The following is a 19727-nucleotide window of genomic DNA, read 5'->3' on the forward strand; positions in this document are numbered from 1 at the left end:
CATGAATATGAACTATCACTCATTTTAGGATTTGTAGATTACAAAAAACATATGATTCTGTCTACACCTCAGCTGTCCCAGGTGCATTAAGAAAACCGTGTTGAAGAAGCAAACGTTGATATTATAATGAACAGTTATGAGAACGCCACATCAACTATTAGATTACATGAAAATACTAGCAAGATAAGGATCAGCGGCAGGGAATGCGACAGGGAGACACCATGTCACCAAAGATTTTACCAGCAATACTTGAACAATTGTTCAAGACATTAGATTGGAAAGAAAAATGAATCAAAATCAACGGTGAATATTTGCAGATGACATTGTTGTTTTTGCTACAAGTCCAAAAGAACTCCAGCAACAAATTGGAGAACTTGCAGAAGCAAGTATGAATATGGACCTCCATATTAATCTCAGAAAGACCAAAGGGAATTAAATTAACCAATGTGTCAAGTCTGCAAAGATTGAAATAAATGGAATAGAACTAGAAGTCGAAGACTATGTTTACCTTTGCCGGCAAGTAACAATGGATGTGAACCTATTAAATAAAATCAATAGGAGAATGAAGATGGGAGGGAAGCATTTGGAAGAAACAAGACAATATTTCAAGGAAACCTTCCACTGTTCCTCAAGAAGAACGTTTTCAACCACTGGAATCCAACCCTAGCTCGTGTATGGATATGAAACTCGGACCCTAAATGCAGAGATCATTCAGAAGCTTCAGACAACGCAAAGAAGTATGGAGAGTTGTATATTGAGTATTACCCGAAGAGACAGGAAAAATAATGAATATGTTTGAAACCAACCAAAAGTCTGTGACATCATAAAAGGTGAAGAAATTAAAATGGCGATGGGCCGGAAAAATCGCAGGAAGAAATTACGATTGTTTGAGAAAGATGGTCCTTGACTGGATTCCAAGAGCAATTAAAAGACCAAGACGATGACAAAGTAAGATGGGAGGATGAAATCAGAAAAAATGTGTAAACAAGGGGGAGAAGAGCAACCTGTTCCTGGAAGATTCTTGGGCAGGCCTTCCCCCAGTTGTGGTTCGACCAGGGCTGAAGATGATAATGATGATATATATAAAATAGATAAATAGATATATATGTATATAAAGATAATGTATGTATAGGATTTGCACAATATAACCGAAATCACCAACTTTTAATAGAATCCATTGGTAATGCCAGCACTGTATTTTTATATCACGATAGATCATCAAAGCTTACTGTATATGCATCATGTTAAAATGGTTTATGGTGCATGTCACATCTAGTGGAAATATTAATCAGAATACAGTATCTGTATTTTAATATTTCTCTCTATATACATTAGGCACACTACAAAAGAGGATTAAATTATGTTGTAATCTTATGCATTGATTCATGATGTTCATCTATTCCAGCAACATAGGCTTGGTGGGAGATCAATCATTTAAATGACTATAACTAGACATGTTTTAACTCCTAAGTCAGAGGTAGCTTACATTACAAAAGTACTATGGGTAACACACACATTGCTAATTATTATCCAGTAGTTCAAGCATCTACACGCGACTTAATTTCGGCTGCGGACAGGGACAGGAAGAAAAATGACATCATTTATCATTATTATGTATATTATTTTTGACAAACGGCATTAGTGTTTGACGTCCATTCTCTTGAGAGAAAAGGTTTAGCTGGTTGAAAGCGTGTACTCATACTTGGTAATGGGCGAATGTGTCAAAGTTCAGTACTTTCCAGCCTTCGTACCAACTTTTCTATTTCTTTGCAAACCCGCAAAAGGTTGTTTTCAATTTTTTTGGAGAGACAAATAAGAAACTATTTTACTTGGTGTCCAAGTAACTTATATACCTCCAAATTAGCATACTGCACCGACACACTTTATTCGAGTAAATACCCGGTATGTACCTGGCAGATACCTGGAATGCGCCGCTCCTCACCTCTGACAAGCCCCGTTGCATTTGCCTTCCCAGCCTGGGTTCATGCCTGGCTGACGGGCGGCTGATCTGTTAAATGATAATGATTAGGATTTAATAGGCTGCAATGCTTCGCGTGTCTACCAGATGGCATAAATTCATGAATTGTAATGCAGTATATATATATGTACTGTGCAGTATTGCAGCCAGCGGGAATAAAATGCTTCAATCCCTGCCGGAAAATAACTCAATGCACTCGGGCAGAAAACAGTCACAAACCTCAATACACCCGGGTATACCCGAATTCTTGGGACTAGCCGAGCTCGAATAAAGTGTGTCGCCAGTGTATTAAGCGGACAGGAAGTAAAAGGTGACACTGTGTTCTCATTTGCAGGTCATTACCCAGAATCCCTAGCTGCAGTGGAAGCACTGTATGCTAAGAGATAATTGGGAAAGGCAGGTTGCAGACCTGTCTGAGACGTGTGAATGTGCTCACAAGTGATCTTGTTATTTGCCATATTAAGCGAAAAGCACATTGTCTTAATGCCTGGCGAATCGCATGCAAACTCTGACCAGACCGCAACATGTTGCGGTGGTGAAAAGAGGGCACGTTTTGCACACCTCTAGTTTGGAGGTGGAAAAGAAAATCTGTCCTTACTACAAGACTGCTGGTTTCGGTCATTTTCCAATTAATTGGATTATACGTGCCGCAGCGGATTTAGGCGTGGCAGCGTGACCGACCATACTGTTGCATCTGTAAGTACTCGACGCCATCACAAGTATTTTAAGGATATCCCGTTACTTACCATACTTGCTTACCATGTTTACAAACTAACCTTTCTTCAAGATAATGTTCCAATAGAGATAAACTTGGGTACATTTGTTGTCAAAGTTCCCTTTGAAAAACATACTTAGCAGGTGTTATTTTATTTTTAAGACATTAATGACCCAGATGTAACCCTTAAACATGTCATTGCTACATTGTTCTACTAGGATGCAGTGTACAGATGAGACAACACGTATTCTAAGGCTTGCCTTAAACTAGCCCAGTTACATGCTGGGTACATGCTGGGTGTAACCTGGCTAGTTTGAGGCACGTTTAAGGCATTTCTGCATTGACTAATGACCCATAGGATTAACACAGCAGGGGTCCCTGGCAATCCCATTCAGTTTGAATGGGACTGCCAGGGACCCCCGCTGTTAATCTGATGGGCCATTAGTCAATGCAGAAATGCCTTAAACTTGCCTTAAACATGACCCAGCATGTACCCAGCATGTACCTGGGTCTTTTTGGCAATTGCCACTGGTTTGTGTTAGAATAACCGTCGGCACTACAGTGCCTAGCGAAATAAACCCTAAGCTCGCATGCGAAAGAAGGTGCTCTTTATTAGAAACGAGGAAGCACACAAGAGGCTAGATTTTGATTGCAGATGCCAGGCATTTTCCTATCCTCCGTGCAATTGTAAATAAACATGCATTTACACCAGAGGGAAAGGAAACGCAATGGTTTGATTTTATCAAACCAGGATGCTAAAATGGAGGTAGCCAAGATTTAAAATGTAATTTCCTGGCATTAGGGGGTGCCTTTTGAGTTTTAATGCAGAGTTTTATTGCAGAAGGAAACAGGAAGAAGCGGTATGGAATAGCTTACCCAAAGTACCCGTGACCCTTTGTGCTCTTGCACAATACAGAAATGTAAAAGCATTGCCAGAACAATAATTCCTGTCCTAACGAGCATCAAATTAAGGGATAAAGCTTTTTGTTCACTTACCTTTTGCTATAGCGTGATATACACTAATTGCTAACTTTGTCTCTGCATTGTTTTTTAAAGATCAAATGGGCATACTGGTAATTTTCATTAATCTCACGCAGAGAAGCTAATTAAAATTTCCATTATTAACCATCCATTTTCTAGTTGCTTCCTTTGTTCCGTATCAGAGCAGGATGTTAATATTAATTAAGCCATTATTGTGTTAGAGCACTATTAAATATAGCTCAAGTTATTTTAACCTACTGTACAAAGTAGTTTATTAGCTGTTTCAGTAGATGCAGAGTGTTTGTAGCTCAAGGCTTTGGTTGACATTCTCTTAGGGACAACAATGTTATTTGTGACTGCCGGAGGCAAGGCAAACATAAAGGCATCACAATGATTTCATTACCAATTTGTGTAGCACAGTTGAGTAATTTTCTGAGGTGTTGTGTCATTTTGACCCGCGGAAGGTGTCAGACATGTGGATATGATTTCTGGTTAGCCTGGAGGGTTTTGACTTCCTTGCGTTTCATTTTGTAACTTCTACAGTTTTCTTATATTTATGCAGATTAGCAGGATAAGTGGCACCCACATCTCTTGTATCAATAGTGTGTTAATGGTTCCTGGAAGTGAGAAAAGGATTTAGTCTTACTGTACAGATGTAGTTAGAATGCTGTCTCCGGAGCCAAGCGGCTAAAGAACGTGGCTCCGGGTTTTGTGTGATCCCACTGCGGGGATGGTCCATGGTCCTGAATCCGACCCGCCCACCAAAGCGATAATTCTCCGGCAGTTGTGGTCTCAGTCCCATGGGTTGCCCCAGTGCCAAAAACAGTAAGTCTTGCTACATTTGTAAATGCCAAACTGCAAGTGAGAGATCATATCCTTTTATCACCGGTAGTCACGCTCCTGAACCTCTTCAGCATATATCTGCGTCGCTCGAAAGGCGGGTGTCTGAAAGGGTTCCCCAGGAGCTGCTCCCCTCGGCACAGAAACAGCGTGTTATTAAGGGCTAATATTTGGGATTGCAGTTTAAACAGCAAAAAGTGAAAGTGACCGCCACGGGGTGGGATCTTCCGCCTTCGAACAGGAGAAACTAATCGATGTATGTATGTATATCTTTATTTATATAGCGCCATCTAGCTACATAGAGCTTCACAGCAGAAATACATAATAATATAATACATAATGGGAATAAGTGCTTCAATCATAAAATAATAGGAAAAGAAGTCCCTGTCCCGAAGAGCTTACAATCTAAGTGGTAAGTGGGGAGAACGTAGAGACAGTAGGAGGGGGTTCTGGTAAGTGTGTCTGCAGCAGCGGATTTGAATATCCGCCATCACTTGGTCACTTGCCTGTGGCAGCCGCCTGCGTGCCACCGCCCTCCTTCTCCTTGCGAATCGCAACGTCAAATGACGCTGAGGACGTCACCAACGTGGCGTCACACTTCTCATTGGCATGGCAACGAGATGCTATGTGACGTCCATGACTTCATTTGACACTGCGGTTCGTAAGGAGAAGGAGGGCGGCAGCAAGGAGGCGGACGCCACAGGCAAGTGCCTTCCCGTCAGGCCCGATAGGCCTGAGAGCGCGGCGTCTGTATATGAAGGGAGGGTGAGGGGTAATTTTGCCGCCTGGGCCCATCGGACCTAATGGGAAATCCGACTCTTTGCATTTGCAAGGGGCCACGGTCAATGCAGTATTCCCCCAGCAGGGCACTCTCGCAGGTCAGTGTGCCTGATCATCGAAATCGATGTATTTGTTCATCACAGCAGCTTTATTTTGTTGTTTGAAAGTTAGCAGAGGAAGAAATGACAGATACCAGAGAAGTCACGGAGAGGGAAAGTTAGTTCTGGGATTGGAACTATTTTCTGATTGTCAGTGTGTCTCTAATTTCGACGTGTTTATGAAAGCGTGCTTGTCAGGAAAACAATGCATAATTTATGGTGCTGTCTCATTTCTGATAAAAGCAAATGTAATTATTTTGATAGTTGTGGCATTTCATCAACAATAGTTGTAAACACAAAGCAAGTCAACTAACCCGCCCCAGACTTGTGTTGCTTTACATTTCACTGAAGATGTTGTGTTGCATTGAACATTTTCTGCATCCTTTTGCAACCGAGAGTGGCGTTATGTTACCCAATGGCTGAATTTGAACCGTTTGCTGCCAAAGCATCTCCCAACGCATTAGAGAATAAACCTAAATGTCACCCTTTTTTTAGTTACTGTATTTCCTTTGTAATTTGAATTTTTTATAATAATTTTTTTAACGTAAGAATGTCAGTTACTGAACTTGTGTAATAAAAATATATTCTCTTTAAAAAAAAATCCCTTTTTTGTATTGCCGTGTTATAGTGGCAATGGGTGTTTGTCATTCCAGGCTTAAAAACTTGGCAATATAATCAGAGCTATAAATATCAGCATATAGTGTATTTTACTATGGATGCTTTTGACTTTGTAATCATTCCTGGATGGTCATTAGGCCGAGTTACAGTAAGTCCTGTAACAACAGATGCCACAGCCATAAAACAAGGAAAAAGAAACACTATCCCTTTCATCTATTTATTGTCTTGTCTGTGTATTTACCATTCTGCTGCTGCTTGGACATTCTTTCTGACTCACCGCATCTGTTTTACAGCACAGGCTTATCTTGGGTTTTTCCATCTATGTTAAATTTTTGTGAATCAGTTGCTTGACCTTGATCTTTCTCCTCTTACCGTGCGCCTCGCGACTAGGACAATCTACCGGAGACTCTCAAAGCCGCCACCAGGCTGAGTTCTTTCAAGGCTTCAGCTGCCTGACATATTAATTGGAATGAGACATTTGATCACAGCCATTTTGCCGAGACCAAAGGACCGCCGGCGTTTGGCCGCATAAGGTTCCTCCACCACCGCCGGCTGCTTCTAAGTAAGTTTTACTGCTGGTTGGGGTAGGGGGTTAATTTAAGGTTTTTTTGCGGTTAGGGTAGGGGGTTAAATTAAGGGGTTTTAGCGGTTAGAGTAGAGGTTTAATTTAAGGGGTTAGAGTGGAGGGTTAATTTAAGGGGTTTAGTAGTTATGGGAGGGGGTTAATTTAAGGGGTTTTAGTAGATAAGGTTGGGTTCATTTAATAGGTTTAAGGGTAAGGGTTTAGGGTAGCGGGTTTTAGAGTGAGGGTTAAAGATAGGGACTTACCTTAGCGGAAAAATAACCGATGGCGGTCCCTGGCGGTCGCACGGGGAGTAGCGGCAAGGTGCTAGCGGCCATTTGTTCGCTGTGGAATGGCTGTGACCCAATATCTTACACTGCATATTAACCTGGTCTGTAACTGCTACATACGCCCATAACATATATTATTTTTAACTGTTTGTAACACATATTCCCCCACCCCCAATCGCAGATAGGGACGATATGTGGAAATACACCTGTGTTACTGTGTATGGTGCGTTGCCTGATAGGCTCACAGAAGGCCTAAACCTCCGCTGCTGGGAGCCTGGGCTTACCTGATTCTTTGGATGCAGCGCCTCCACCTGTAAGGGATCCCAACAGGGTGGGAAGGTCCGCTTACAGGAACAATAATAATAGTAATGCACGCACACAATATATGCTAGCAACCTTTACTATAAGCAATAACTCGGTACTCTGTACCACACAGTAATATACATAAGATCATACATATAGCAGTTCTCCCCACCGCATACCAACATGGGTGTCCCCATATGTACCTGGGTGCTGGGCACCAATTCCCTGATGTCCCTTTCTCTCATGTCCAGGCCCACCCAAATTGTTGGAGATAGCGCTATCCCTGTGATATTAGTGCACTGTATTTGGTACCTGCCCGGGGCTCCTGCACCCGGGTACCGCAGAATAACAGAAAGGGATCCGTCTGATCCGACGTGACGTCCACCTACGCGTGGGTTGAATTCCGGCGTAGATAATATCACCGTACCGTCTATTCCATGGGGCTGGTCCATTCCCAGTCCGCAGGCCGCAGTCACCGCGTGGCGTGATCTTCCGTGAAGATAGTCTCTATTCAGAGGGACTCGGATCCCAGACCCAATGATCAGGGCTGTGCAACAGATGAGCTGTTTCCTGATCTCATCAAATAGCTAAAGGGGCAGATTCCTTAGTTAGGGCCTGCCCCTCAAGCAACCACAAGCTGGGGGTAATGAAAGTACTTATCTGGGGCCTATGGGGGAGGGGGGGTAAGCTAGCCTAGTACAGTGGCTAATGCTCCCTGTACCTTCAACCTCCTCTAACCTGCTCCCAGTTTCAACTGTCACTGTCACGAGAGGAAGTGGCTGGCCCAGTAATAAAGGGGTTACCCCCCAGCTGGCCACCCCTACCATCGTGTGGGAGGCAACGGGTTAACATTAAAAATGGTTAAAAGTGTTTTTATTCCCCTGCCTCGGTACAATATGTGTTTCCCCCTTTTGGTTGAATGTATTTCGCTGATTACATGTGTTTTGACCCTTACAGTATGTACACCAAGCACATACACTGGGATAAGGTCGGGAGGGAAAGGGTTAACTGTGTTGGTATGTTTATGACCCTTTTGTTACCCTTCCCGCCTTTTCATCCCCCATTTGCAACACTGTCCCATAGGTCGCCATTGGAGCTCCATAGCAGTCTTTTGAGATTTCAAGGTTTTTGGCCCGATACCTAAAAAGACCAGCAGGTGGAGTCCGAGAGGACGAGCGGAGCTTCCCCATTGAAATGAATGGTGCAATGGGAATACCTTGAGTCCGCTCTCCAGGAACTGAGTTGACTGCCGGCCAAACTGCAGTATCCGAAAATAGTTACAACCTCAAAGAAAGAGCTTTGATCGTAAATTGCCGTGGGAACTCGGTTACGGCCAAGTTCACCATCAATTAAAGTTGGTAACTTCGGTTCTGGGGCAGCTAGCAATAAAATTATTTTTGCCCCTAGCTCGTGGGGAACCCCTCACTCGACCCCAACAGGGTCCGACAGGCAATGGCCGCGAGAAATGGTCACACCCGCCACGTGGGTCGCTGCCATTGACCACAATGGCAGAGAAAAGCCGCTAGTGTAAAATTGTCAAAACCTGATGTGCTTATCTCCGGTTAGGTAATAACTGGAGAGCTGGAATTTGGCCACTTGGTAGTCATTCTTCCGGCATGATTGCATGGCAATTTCCAGCTTTCGCAGACTAACCGAACATAGAGTATTTCATTTGTAAAGTTACGGTCACCACTATTGGCCGCCATGAGGGAAAACGCCGCTAGGTTGTAAAGCACTAAGTGTAAAAGTGTATAAACCTGAAACAATTATCTCCGGTTCGATAAGGGCTAGAGGACTGGGATTTGGCCACACTGCAGTCATAGCTCCAGCATGATTGCATGACAATTTCCATACCTCTCCGATCAACCGAACTGAGTATGGTTAACTGTGAAAAGTCTGGTTACTGCCATTTACTCCAACGGCAGAGTGAAATGCACTGATTTCCCATTGACTCCAATGGTGGAGAAAACCCCATTGTTCCCTATGGGGAATTAAAGGTGAAAGTCGTACGAAGCTGAGATTTGGCCACCATGTAAAGTCACCTCCGGCATGAGGACATGGCAAATTTCAGCCGGCTCGGACCCAACAAACGGATTATATTTAGGTATAAAGATTGTGAAATATATAATGTATATTGATGCCTACTGTAAAGCCCGCAAAAGTTACTGGCCCATAAGGTATAATGGCCAAAGGGCAACAGTGTGTCTACAGGGAATACCCTGATCAAAGGCTCCCCCACCCTGATTAAGTATTCTAGGGTGGGGAAGAGCAGGACGTGGATGCTTGTATTAAGTGCCACCATTCAGACTTAAAGTCAGAATTTCCCTATCCAGATCCCCATCTGGCAGACTTGGAGGCGCCAGCTTTTTAGAGTGGGGCTAAGAAAATGGTTCTCTGACTAGAGGAAGGCCAACCCCCTGTGGGCAGGTACTATCTTGCTTTCCACGTGAGTTGGCAAAAGGTAATTGGACTCAGGTAATTGTCATCCAATACCTGAGTCCCAATGTTAGGGATAGAGCCCAAATCACATATAAACGATTGCAAGCTCTATGCCCATTTTCTTTCGTGTCTTCATTCGTATACCTGATGCCTGATAAACTGCTAACCTGAATCCTGGTTATTTCATTGTCCCCTTCCTAAGTAAGTGTAAATATTCCGTTTGTTATTTGTCCAATAGTGTGTGTCCACCTGTCTTTAAAGGAATAAAATCTCTTTATTATATCACAGTCTTATTCAATTCAACCCAGTTATTTTGGTGTATATTATAACCCTGTAAGCTACCGTGACAGTCACTAACTGCCTGTTTTCTCCACCAAATGTATCAATATCAGAGAGCAGAGAGTTCTGACAACCCCATTGGCTTCTGTGACCACCTGGTATACCAACTCCCTGAGGCTCATGGGACTTGTAGTCCCGCACATAGCCTTCCCTGGTAATGGCCGCCGCTAGAGATGCTCCTACGCTAATGGCCGCCTCTGCCTTCATGCACTGCGCATGAGCAACTATATAATGGCCTCCGCAACGCCCGATCGCTACTGCGCATGCGCGCACATTTCCAAAATGGCTGCCCCCGCTAGCCGGGTGCACCGCAAGTTCCCGGCGACCGGCTCGCCTACAAGCCGCCCCTACAGCACCTCCCGCACCCCGCAAAATTAGCGGAGGTAAGAAGGGGGTCCTAGGGCCAACAGGGATTCCGGGGCTACATGTTCATGAAATGTCTTTAAATATAATGTATAACCTCTGTTCATTTAATTTAACCGTGTAGTGTCATCATAACTCTGTGTCCAGGACATACCGGAAAATGAGAGGTAACTCTCAATGGATTATTTCCTGGTAAAACATTTTATAAATAAATTGACCTGAAGGGGTGAAAGAGAGAACTGTCAATAGCTTCTAAAATATTAGTTGTTACGCGCTCGAAACACACGCACGCACACACCTTTCTCCGCTCCATGATGTTTCCTCCTTGCATTGTCCCCACCCCATGGCTCCTGACAACTCCTGATTGGCTGCTTTTCCCAGCTGCAGTCAATCAGGATGGAGGAAGCTGCCCAGCTCTCTTGCAGCAGTCCTGCTCCCTCCCTGCTCAGGGAAATTCCACGGCCCCCAAGCCGGTCAGGTCACTATGTCCAGAGAGGTAATACCGGACACATACATGTCAGTAATACCTCTCATTTTTTTACTGGACAGTGTCCAAATACAGGACAGTCCGGCTCAATACTGGACACCTAGTAACCCTAGTTCAGTGGTGCGCAAACTGGGGGGCGCGACCCCCAGGGGGGGTGTGAGACTGCCTGCGGGGGGCGCGGGGCTTACAGAGGCCCCGCGCGCTTCCCAAAGGCACTTAAATTAAGTGCTGGGGGAACTGCAGGGCCTCTGTAAGCCTTTATTTACCTTGGCTCCGGCGGCTTCCTTCCCACGTCACCATGGCAACGCGGCGTCTGAATTCCCTGCTGCCTGAGATATAACAACTTGGCAGGCGAAGCGTTAATAACAGTCTGCCGATGTCACTGCCCTCATTTCAACATGAGAGCCAATAAACGGTGTGGATTAAACTTGCAAGGGATTCTGGGAGAGAAAATAGCCATAGATTTCGAGATTTAAAAGATACGGGGGGAAAGAAATAGAGCAGTATGTATAATTGTTCGCTCTTCCTTTGTTATTTTCTAGCTGCAAATTGAATTTGGGTGGGATGGCACCTTTAAATTTGTTAGTTCGACATACAGGAATTATTTACTGGTTTTCACAATCCTCCAAATCTTGAAACGTATCTGAAAAAATAATGTGTTACTTGACTAAAGCATAAACTTATTAATGAGGATATATATATATATATATATATATATATATATATACAGTGGTTGACAAATCACCAAAAACTCTACTCGCCACACAAAAAAATCTACTCGCCACCTAGTACCAAACGTATGCTGCTTGGGCCAATAGTTGCTCGCCACGATGTTAAATCCACTCGACCGGGGCGAGCAAATGTATAGGTTTGTCGAACACTGTATATATATATACAGACGACACCTGTATTCTTTTCATCCACGTGTAGCTTATGGTTCCAATTTACTGAGCATACATTTCAGTTTTAGCCTCTTACATTACACAGTTTGTAAAACAAAGTCTGGATTAAGAAAGTACAAAGCCAGCAACACATTTGGAGATAACTGTTTCATTATTTATGGCTTGTTAAGCAGGAAGCAGACTGCAAACCAGTAGCAATTATTTATTGCAATAAAACCTCACGTGAATAGTAAAATTCGACCTGTGGTACCGTATCTCTTCGATATCACATTTTATGCCTGACTTTAATAAATCCTCCCTTCTTAGGAGTAAGACTACTGCAAACTTCTCTGTAATGCTACATAGGAACGTAGGAGATTTTCGTATCAGTGCAATGGCGGCACACATCATTTTGACGCATTGCTCCGTTTTCTGTTTGTGTCAAATGAAAGACAAGTGTTTATTTCATTTGATGTAAATTGGCGGCCAGAAAAGTTTACGCCGACTGCGACCTGGCGTATTTTTTAGACACAAATACAAGATACAAAACGTGACGCGCTAAGCGCCGAGTTTGCTGCATATCCTTACTATTTGTACGTCAAGTGGCTCCTCCCGTGCCAACTCCCCACATGGTCAAGAGCAAATACCTCAATACATCGACGTAGAGAGAGGCAAGATAAAAATGTCCATTTTGTGTCCATTTTGCTCCTAATTTGGCCCACGGAATTAGATTAGATCTGCTGTAAAACCTCAGACACTTTAGGATCCTTGGCTCTCTTTTACATTTAGTATAGCCTGTGGTATATATGTAAACAAAATCGATACAAAAGAAAAATATATAGTGTAATATGTACAAATACAGCAAAATAATGGAAGGTATAAATTGTAGTCCCACTAACAAGACTAGTGAAGTAATCAGGGTTTCTGGTTATTCCAAAGACTTGCTGTGACTTTCCCGGTTTAAATAGGCAGCACACATAGAGCCTGTCTGTAGCTGGTGAGTCCAGCAGGGACCTGGTTAACTGCCTCCTGATAGAATCAATTAGCCAGTCTCCACCTGGCTCATCAAGCAGCTGTAAATGTGTGCTGCACACACTGCATACAGTAGGTCTCTTGAGCACAGAGGGACTGTGCTGCCTGATTAGATCCCAGGGAGCCGGACCCTCAGCAGAGTACAGCAGACCCTGGAACCTGCCAGAGGGTGCACCCTACGAACACCAAACCCAGGCCCAGAGACTTATGTAAAGAGCCCCTTCTGGTACCTCTTTGGACTTTGTGTCAGAGGTTGGTAAGCCTCCCAGCCCTTCAGATAGGGACTGGGAAGTGTGAGTCCGCCCTTACAGGGGGATATGATGTTTTATTTGTTTGGGATGCTGACATGAAGCGGTATTGTTTTGAAGTTACGGGCTAAGTATATGCCAATGTTTATTTCCCCAATGTATGTCTCCCTGGTTGTACCTCTGCACTCGTCTCCTACATTTGCACGTGTCTATTCCAAGAATGTGTGCTGTACCGTACTTTATCAGCCTCTACTACCTCCATTGGGAGGCTCTTCACATCTCCAATACCCTGTCGGGGAAGTAGTTCCTCCCCTTTCCCCTGAGCTGTCACCCTTCAGCTTCAGCGTCTGACCTCTATTTCCAGCACTAATCTTTCTCTGCAATATTCTTCCTTCCTGAAACTTTTTGAAACACTTGATCTATTTGAACGTTTCAATCATTTCCCTCCTCTCCCTCTTCTTGTGCAAGCTGGATATGTTGAGGTCTAAAGTCTTTCCTGATCAGTTTGAGGATATTCCGACTCTCCTCAAAAGTAGTATAATTGTCTGGCTTCTACTTAATTGTCTGCTTGTGTTATACAACAGGGGTTCTCAAGAGACCACAACAAGCAAGGTTTTAAGGATAGCCCAGCTTCAGCAGAGGTGGCTCAGTCAAAGTCTGATCCACCTGTACTGAAGCAGGGACTGTGAGCCACCTGTGCTGAAGCAGGGACTGTGAGCCACCTGTGCTGAAGCAGGGATAGCCTTAAAACCTGACCTGCTGGAGGGGTCCTGAGGACTGGAGTTGAGCACCACTGCTTATGAAAAGGTATAACACAACATGTAATATTCATAGGCTGACAAACATCATAAAACCTGCATTACCGTGTCACTCATTCCCTCACATGTTATTAATACATGACAGAGATGCTTTGATAAGTTTAAGGCAGGATTCAGAAATACATGCAAATTGTCTGAATAATTCAGTGTACAATAAGCACACTGTGAATTCCCACTTTAGTTGCATCTTTCGTAACTTATCTAGAACAGGTAAATAACCACATTAATAATTTTCTTTTAATCTGCTGCACAAATGCTTGCTTTAATAGGAGATATAATGGTTCCAACGATCTTTCATTTGTTTAACCCACTGGATAAATGTATTAAACTGCTCAACGGTAACACATGTTTTATAGACGTAACTGTTAAAAAGAGGCAATTTATAATCACCACGTTTTTAAAAATATATATATTGTTGGCCATGTTATGAAAACTCACACAGGACACCCTAGAATCATGTGCTAATTACATGTTTAACACATGGCACCCACGTTTATTTTTCTGTCTGGTTCTCATATTCCTGTTTAATATATACAGTAATGTATATGGTTCTCTGTATTTGCATTTACTTTGAATGTTAATGCTTGCAAAGTACTGTATATCTCACCCCTTCATGCCCTCAAGGCCAATGACATCATGGGTGTGAGATGTACATAACGATAATGAGTTTAGGTTACTCTCAGATTCCTTGTTCATTGTAGAAGGCCTTTTCCATCATCTTTTCACGGATCATCGCATTTGATATAGAAGGATATACTGTGTAAGTCCAAGGAATTAGTAAAGACTCATGAGTTAGCTTGATATTACTACTGGAGGCTGTAGTGTAAACCTCTGATTAGTGCAGAAGGTCGGAGCGCTCCCATTTCTCCTTCAGGTCTTGACTTTGGATGGAACTAGTTCAGTCTGCTAAAAAATCTGACTTGGGCTTCTAGTACAGTACTTATGGATTTATGGGCCTATTCATTAAACTGCATGTTTTGCTATGCCAAATCGGCTGAAAATAGAATGCACCTTGATGCAATAAAAATGAGAAGTTGTCACTGTATCCATGAAGAATGATCTACAGATGTAGTAAAACTTACCAACCCATGCGCCATGGACAACCAAGCAACATTCTGCAGTGTTGTGGACAGTATCTGCAGTGGTCACGCTGCGGCGGGGGGTCCATGATACTCAATGGGACTCTCTGCACCGTTAATCTTTCAGTGGCTCGACCAGAGTTGTCGCGTGACCAAAGACGTTGTCTTGCTACATCTGTATGTAGAGACATTGTTGCAAAAACATCACTTCTGCATCAAATGTGTTCTGTTTGACATGAGAGAGAGAGAGAGAGAGATATATGGTTAGAGGGGTATACAATCCTCTCTCTCCCCCTCTCCATTTCTCTGTCCCAATTCCTTCCTCCCCTCCATTTGACCTATACTCTTCCATGCAATCACCTGGACTGGATCTTCCCCCAGAGCTGACCTATGGTCCCCTGACATCCAGGGATGTTCCTTAGATACACACTTGGAGATGACAGTGCTAACTTTCTACGGGTGACCCAGCAGCCATATTTGTAGTTTTTTGAAGTGATACTTCTTTGCTGGCACTTACAGGGTTTTCATGGGAAAAAATGCATTGCCTAGTAACGGGAAAAAATTAACAAAAGTGACGGCACGCTTCTAATGGGCGCACACCCGTTGCGCATGTGCAGGTGGAGCTTGCAGGCCACCACACATGCGCAGTACCAACCTTGTCAACCAAGTACATTGGCGCTCCCCCCTCTTCCAGCACACTAACTGCCGCAAGCCTCTGCGCATGGCCGCGGACCTCTGCGCATGTGCGCCACCACAAGAGGGGACTGACCGAGGGGGAGGAGAGGAGCCGGGAACACCGGGCAGGGAGAGAGTGAGAGCTCTGTCCCCCAAGATCCCGGTGCTGAAACAGACACATACACACATACCGAGTTACAGTCACACACACACAACCAGAGTCACACACACGCAGATTCACACACGCGGAATTCACAGTTAATATAAATATATTAGTACCATGCATGTGCGTTTTATGTCACACTTCTTTGTGTTTTGTCACACACCCATTTTTGTTTGTGTCAAAGCTGGCTTAAAAATACTATAAACATCTTGGTGACCAAGGGGTCCTCAGAGGTCGAGGGAGGAAGGATGAGTTCTGGGTGAACCTCCGGTTCAGGTAATTAAAAACCAGAAAAGATTTCCCAATTTAGAGGAGATTTCGGTTTTATGGCAATACACCAAGGTGTTTGTCAGTCTTAGGGGCCTATCCACTAAACATCGATAAGTTCATTGCAACATTGAATGTGTTCGCATGTTCCTACCTCACTGTATGAAATTTGTGTAAAAATGGTATACACTAAAGTAATATGCATTTTCTACACCGTTTTGGGGGGGATATAACATACTGCACAAGTTTCTGGTTGCTTTACAAGCGAAATGAACTTAGTAGACGATTTTCCTCCAGCGCCAGAAAGAGGGTTTTGAGGAGTAGGAGAAGCATTAACAAGCGTCAAGTCACTTATCAAGGTTTAGAGAGTAGGCTCCTTATTCTGCTACCACCAGCACATTATTTGAGTCTTTGTATGGAGCTGTATGCGGCGTTACTTGTCACACACAAATAATGAGTTTAACACCTTTGTTGCCAGAGGGGCCTACTTGGTTCTCCAGTTATCTGGGAAGATGTTTTTCATACCATAAATTGTTCTCTAGCACAGGGGTGGCAACTCCCTTCCTCAAGGGCCACCAACAGGTCAGGTTTTCAGGATATCCCTGCTTCAGCACAGGTGGCTCAGTCAACGACTGCGTCACCGATTAAGCCACCTGTGCTGAAGCAAGGAGTTGCTTCAAACCTGACCTGTTGGTGGCCCTTGAGGACTGGCGTTGGCCACTTCTGCTCTAGCCGTTTATTTACCGATCTCCTGTACTGTACGTACATATTGCAGACTGTTAACCATTGACATCTCTTTATTTCTAACAGGGAGGATTGAAAAACAGCAAGCATGAGTGCACCCTGTCTTCTCAGGAATATGTCCATGAGCTGCGATCCGGGATAACAGACGAAAGACTCCTGAACTGTTTGGAGTCTTTACGGGTGTCCTTAACCAGTAATCCTGTCAGGTAGGCCATGCTCCGGCTCATAATGAATGGTATGGTGGGGATCCCTGCCCCGTAAGTCCGGGTTAAAGGGGCAGTTCCACCTATCCACACCCACAATGTTTTTCAATAACTTATCAGTGTAATAGAAAGATCCAGTTACCCTTAAAGTAACCGTCTTACTTACTTCTATCTTGTGAAAAATGAATATAATTTGCTGTTGTCGGAGACACTAAAACAAAGCCTGCCAGCTGCGTATGTCCCTGTTTATCTAATGCTGGCTCTATAACTACTTTGTAAACAAAAGAACAAAGCTAAGTTAACAATGTAAATGACTTTTACTGATATCATTCACCAAACGTTGTAAAAACCATTCATTTACAATGGAAATGGTAAAAGTTGAGTATGTATTTTAAAATACATGTCCGTTTTTTTTAAGGCATCAGTTAGCTACATTTAACCTAATTTACTTGTCCTTACTGTAGTTCACTTTCATCCTAGGTTGGACTGCCCCTTTAAAAGTGATGCTTCAGGCATATGTACTACCTGCATTTAATGTGCCATATTGCTCTCCTGCTCTCCCTCTCACCCTTGCCCCCCCCCAAACCTTCCCTCCCCCTCCCTCCCCCCTCTTCCTCCCCCTCCCTCCTCTCCCACTCCCTCCTCCCTCTCCCTCCTTTGTCATTCTTTCTTTTCCCTTTTCCTCTTTTTCTCTCCTCTTCGCTCTCTCCTTTTTCCTCTCTCTCCCCACTCCCTATTTCTCTCCCCATTCCCTCTTTCTCTCTCCCTACTCCCTATTTCTCTTCCCCCTCCCTCTTTCTCCTCCCCACCCCCTCTCTGTCTCTGACCCACACTCAGCCTGAAACTCAGCTCAAGTCAATTTTTTTTTTAAATGAGAAATAATTTTGCCATTTCCTCCAACTTTTAAAAGAAGCAAAAAATTGGATCAAATTGTATAAATCCTAAAACATTTGTGGTGAAAAAAAGTCAATATAATTGCATGATAATATTAGTTTGTGGACTGTGACCTGCCTCATTTGTGTCTATATATCATGACATCCAAGTATCAGCAAAAGTTCCCACATCTGAGGCTTCCGAATTCTTTACCACTGACTGATTTGTTCTTACTTCCCAGCACAGAACACAAAATAAAATGAAATTAGATGAATCAATAAGACAGCTTGGGAGCTCTTTTATAAAGTAGCAAAGGAAAGAGGCATTTCATACCGAATAACATATTTGTCTTGTCAATTTATGAAAGTTGTGGGTATGGAAGAAAAATGTAGCAGTAAAATACAATTATGTTTATTACATAAAAAAAAAAAATTCTCTTTGTCAGAAACAAAAATTAAGCCTTAAGAAAAGATGTGCTTGTTTAGTTTTAGCGATATCCGACCATAGCACATCTTCCGCCATTTATTGTATTTTACTTCTGATAAAATCACCACCAATTATATACACAATAAATTGCAGTATTTAAACCAGCATTGTCCTCTTGTTCAAAATGACACTAGCCAACATCTAGTGCAGTATAACACCTACACATTGTTTAATATGCATGGCTGATTTTGAAGCCCTTAAACACCAAGAGATTAAAATATTCTGTTTTAAAGAGACATACTTGTAGCTTTTTTTTAAACCACGCTGAATGACATTTTTAATGTATTATAATGTAACAAGCATTTTTGTTTCTATAGCAACCATTTACAAAGTCACATCCCCTTCCTCTTCTGAAACAGGCTCTGGCACACCCGTTTTTGTGCCCCGCCCTCTCTCTAGCAGTGCACCAATTGTATCTAGTGACTCAAAGAAAAATGTGCCCGGCGCTGTCTTTAAATGTTGCTGCACTGTGTCGCTAAACCTCTTCCTGCCGTCTGCCTGAGAGGACTCCACAACCCCCTATGGAAAAGTGAGCTCCCTTATAGAGACTCACAAAGACTAAAGGAAAGGATAGGATAGGCAGAAAGGCGCACCGAGTAATAAGACTATTTATTAGATAAAATCTCACAGGGGTTTAACATCACCACTAAAACCAAATAAATAGGCAATATACCCTCACTCTCTCGAACACCGCTCCCACCAACTGGAAGTCCATGTAACAGGTCACGTGAGGCTGTTACGTGGACTTCCAGTTGGTGAGAGCGGTGTTTGAGAGGGTGACGGTTCCATTTCAGCGTGAGCGAGTAGATCGGGTCCGGACCCATAACTTCTACTGCACCCAGCTGACAACCGGAGCTCTCCGGCACCACTCTCCATTTAGGACAATTGCAAGTTTTACCTTATTTCAGCGGTGCGCAAACTGGAGGGCGCGACACCCAGGGGGGGCGTGGGGTTTACAGAGGCCCTGCGCGCTTCCCGAAGGCACTTCATTTAAGTGCTGGGAGAGCTGCAGGGCCTCTGTAAACCTTTACTTACCTTGGCTCCACATGCTATGGCAACGTGACATCGTGATGCCGGAGCCGAGGTAAGTTGGGGTGAGGGGGGACACGGGGGTGAGGTGACCGCCGGCAGGGGGGCGAAGGGAAAGAAGTTTGCTCCCCCCTGCCTTATTTTACTATTTGTATGACCTATATTATTTAGCATTGTGTGTATATTGCCGATTTATTTGGTTTTAGTGGTGATGTTAAACCGCTGTGGGTTTTTAACTAATAAATATTCTTGCTTCTCGGTGCGCCTTTCTGCCTGTCTTTTTCTTATGTATCTAGTGACTGCCTGGTCACATGATCTCCCCCGCGGAACTTCGTCATATGAATATGCATATGCATTCCACTGACTGCAGAATTCTGCTCTGCAGCCATTTAGTGAACCCCTGAGCCGAATCTTTGCCGATAAATCACAGGAGAAC

General features: G+C 43.6%; 1 protein-coding gene across 6 annotated transcripts in view; it reads left to right on the top strand.

Moving 5' to 3' along the window:
* The window catches only part of DIAPH2 (diaphanous related formin 2), a 1317111-nt gene that overhangs the window by 291322 nt on the left and 1006062 nt on the right, over positions 1–19727 (top strand). For all 6 annotated transcript variants that reach the window (XM_075572809.1, XM_075572806.1, XM_075572807.1 and 3 more), the window contains one exon: positions 16767–16906. In XM_075572809.1, coding sequence (XP_075428924.1) covers positions 16767–16906 — 140 coding nt within the window. The remainder of the gene's footprint in view (positions 1–16766; positions 16907–19727) is intronic.

The sequence above is a fragment of the Ascaphus truei genome, chromosome 16 (genome assembly GCF_040206685.1).
Source record: "Ascaphus truei isolate aAscTru1 chromosome 16, aAscTru1.hap1, whole genome shotgun sequence".
NCBI lineage: Eukaryota > Metazoa > Chordata > Amphibia > Anura > Ascaphidae > Ascaphus > Ascaphus truei.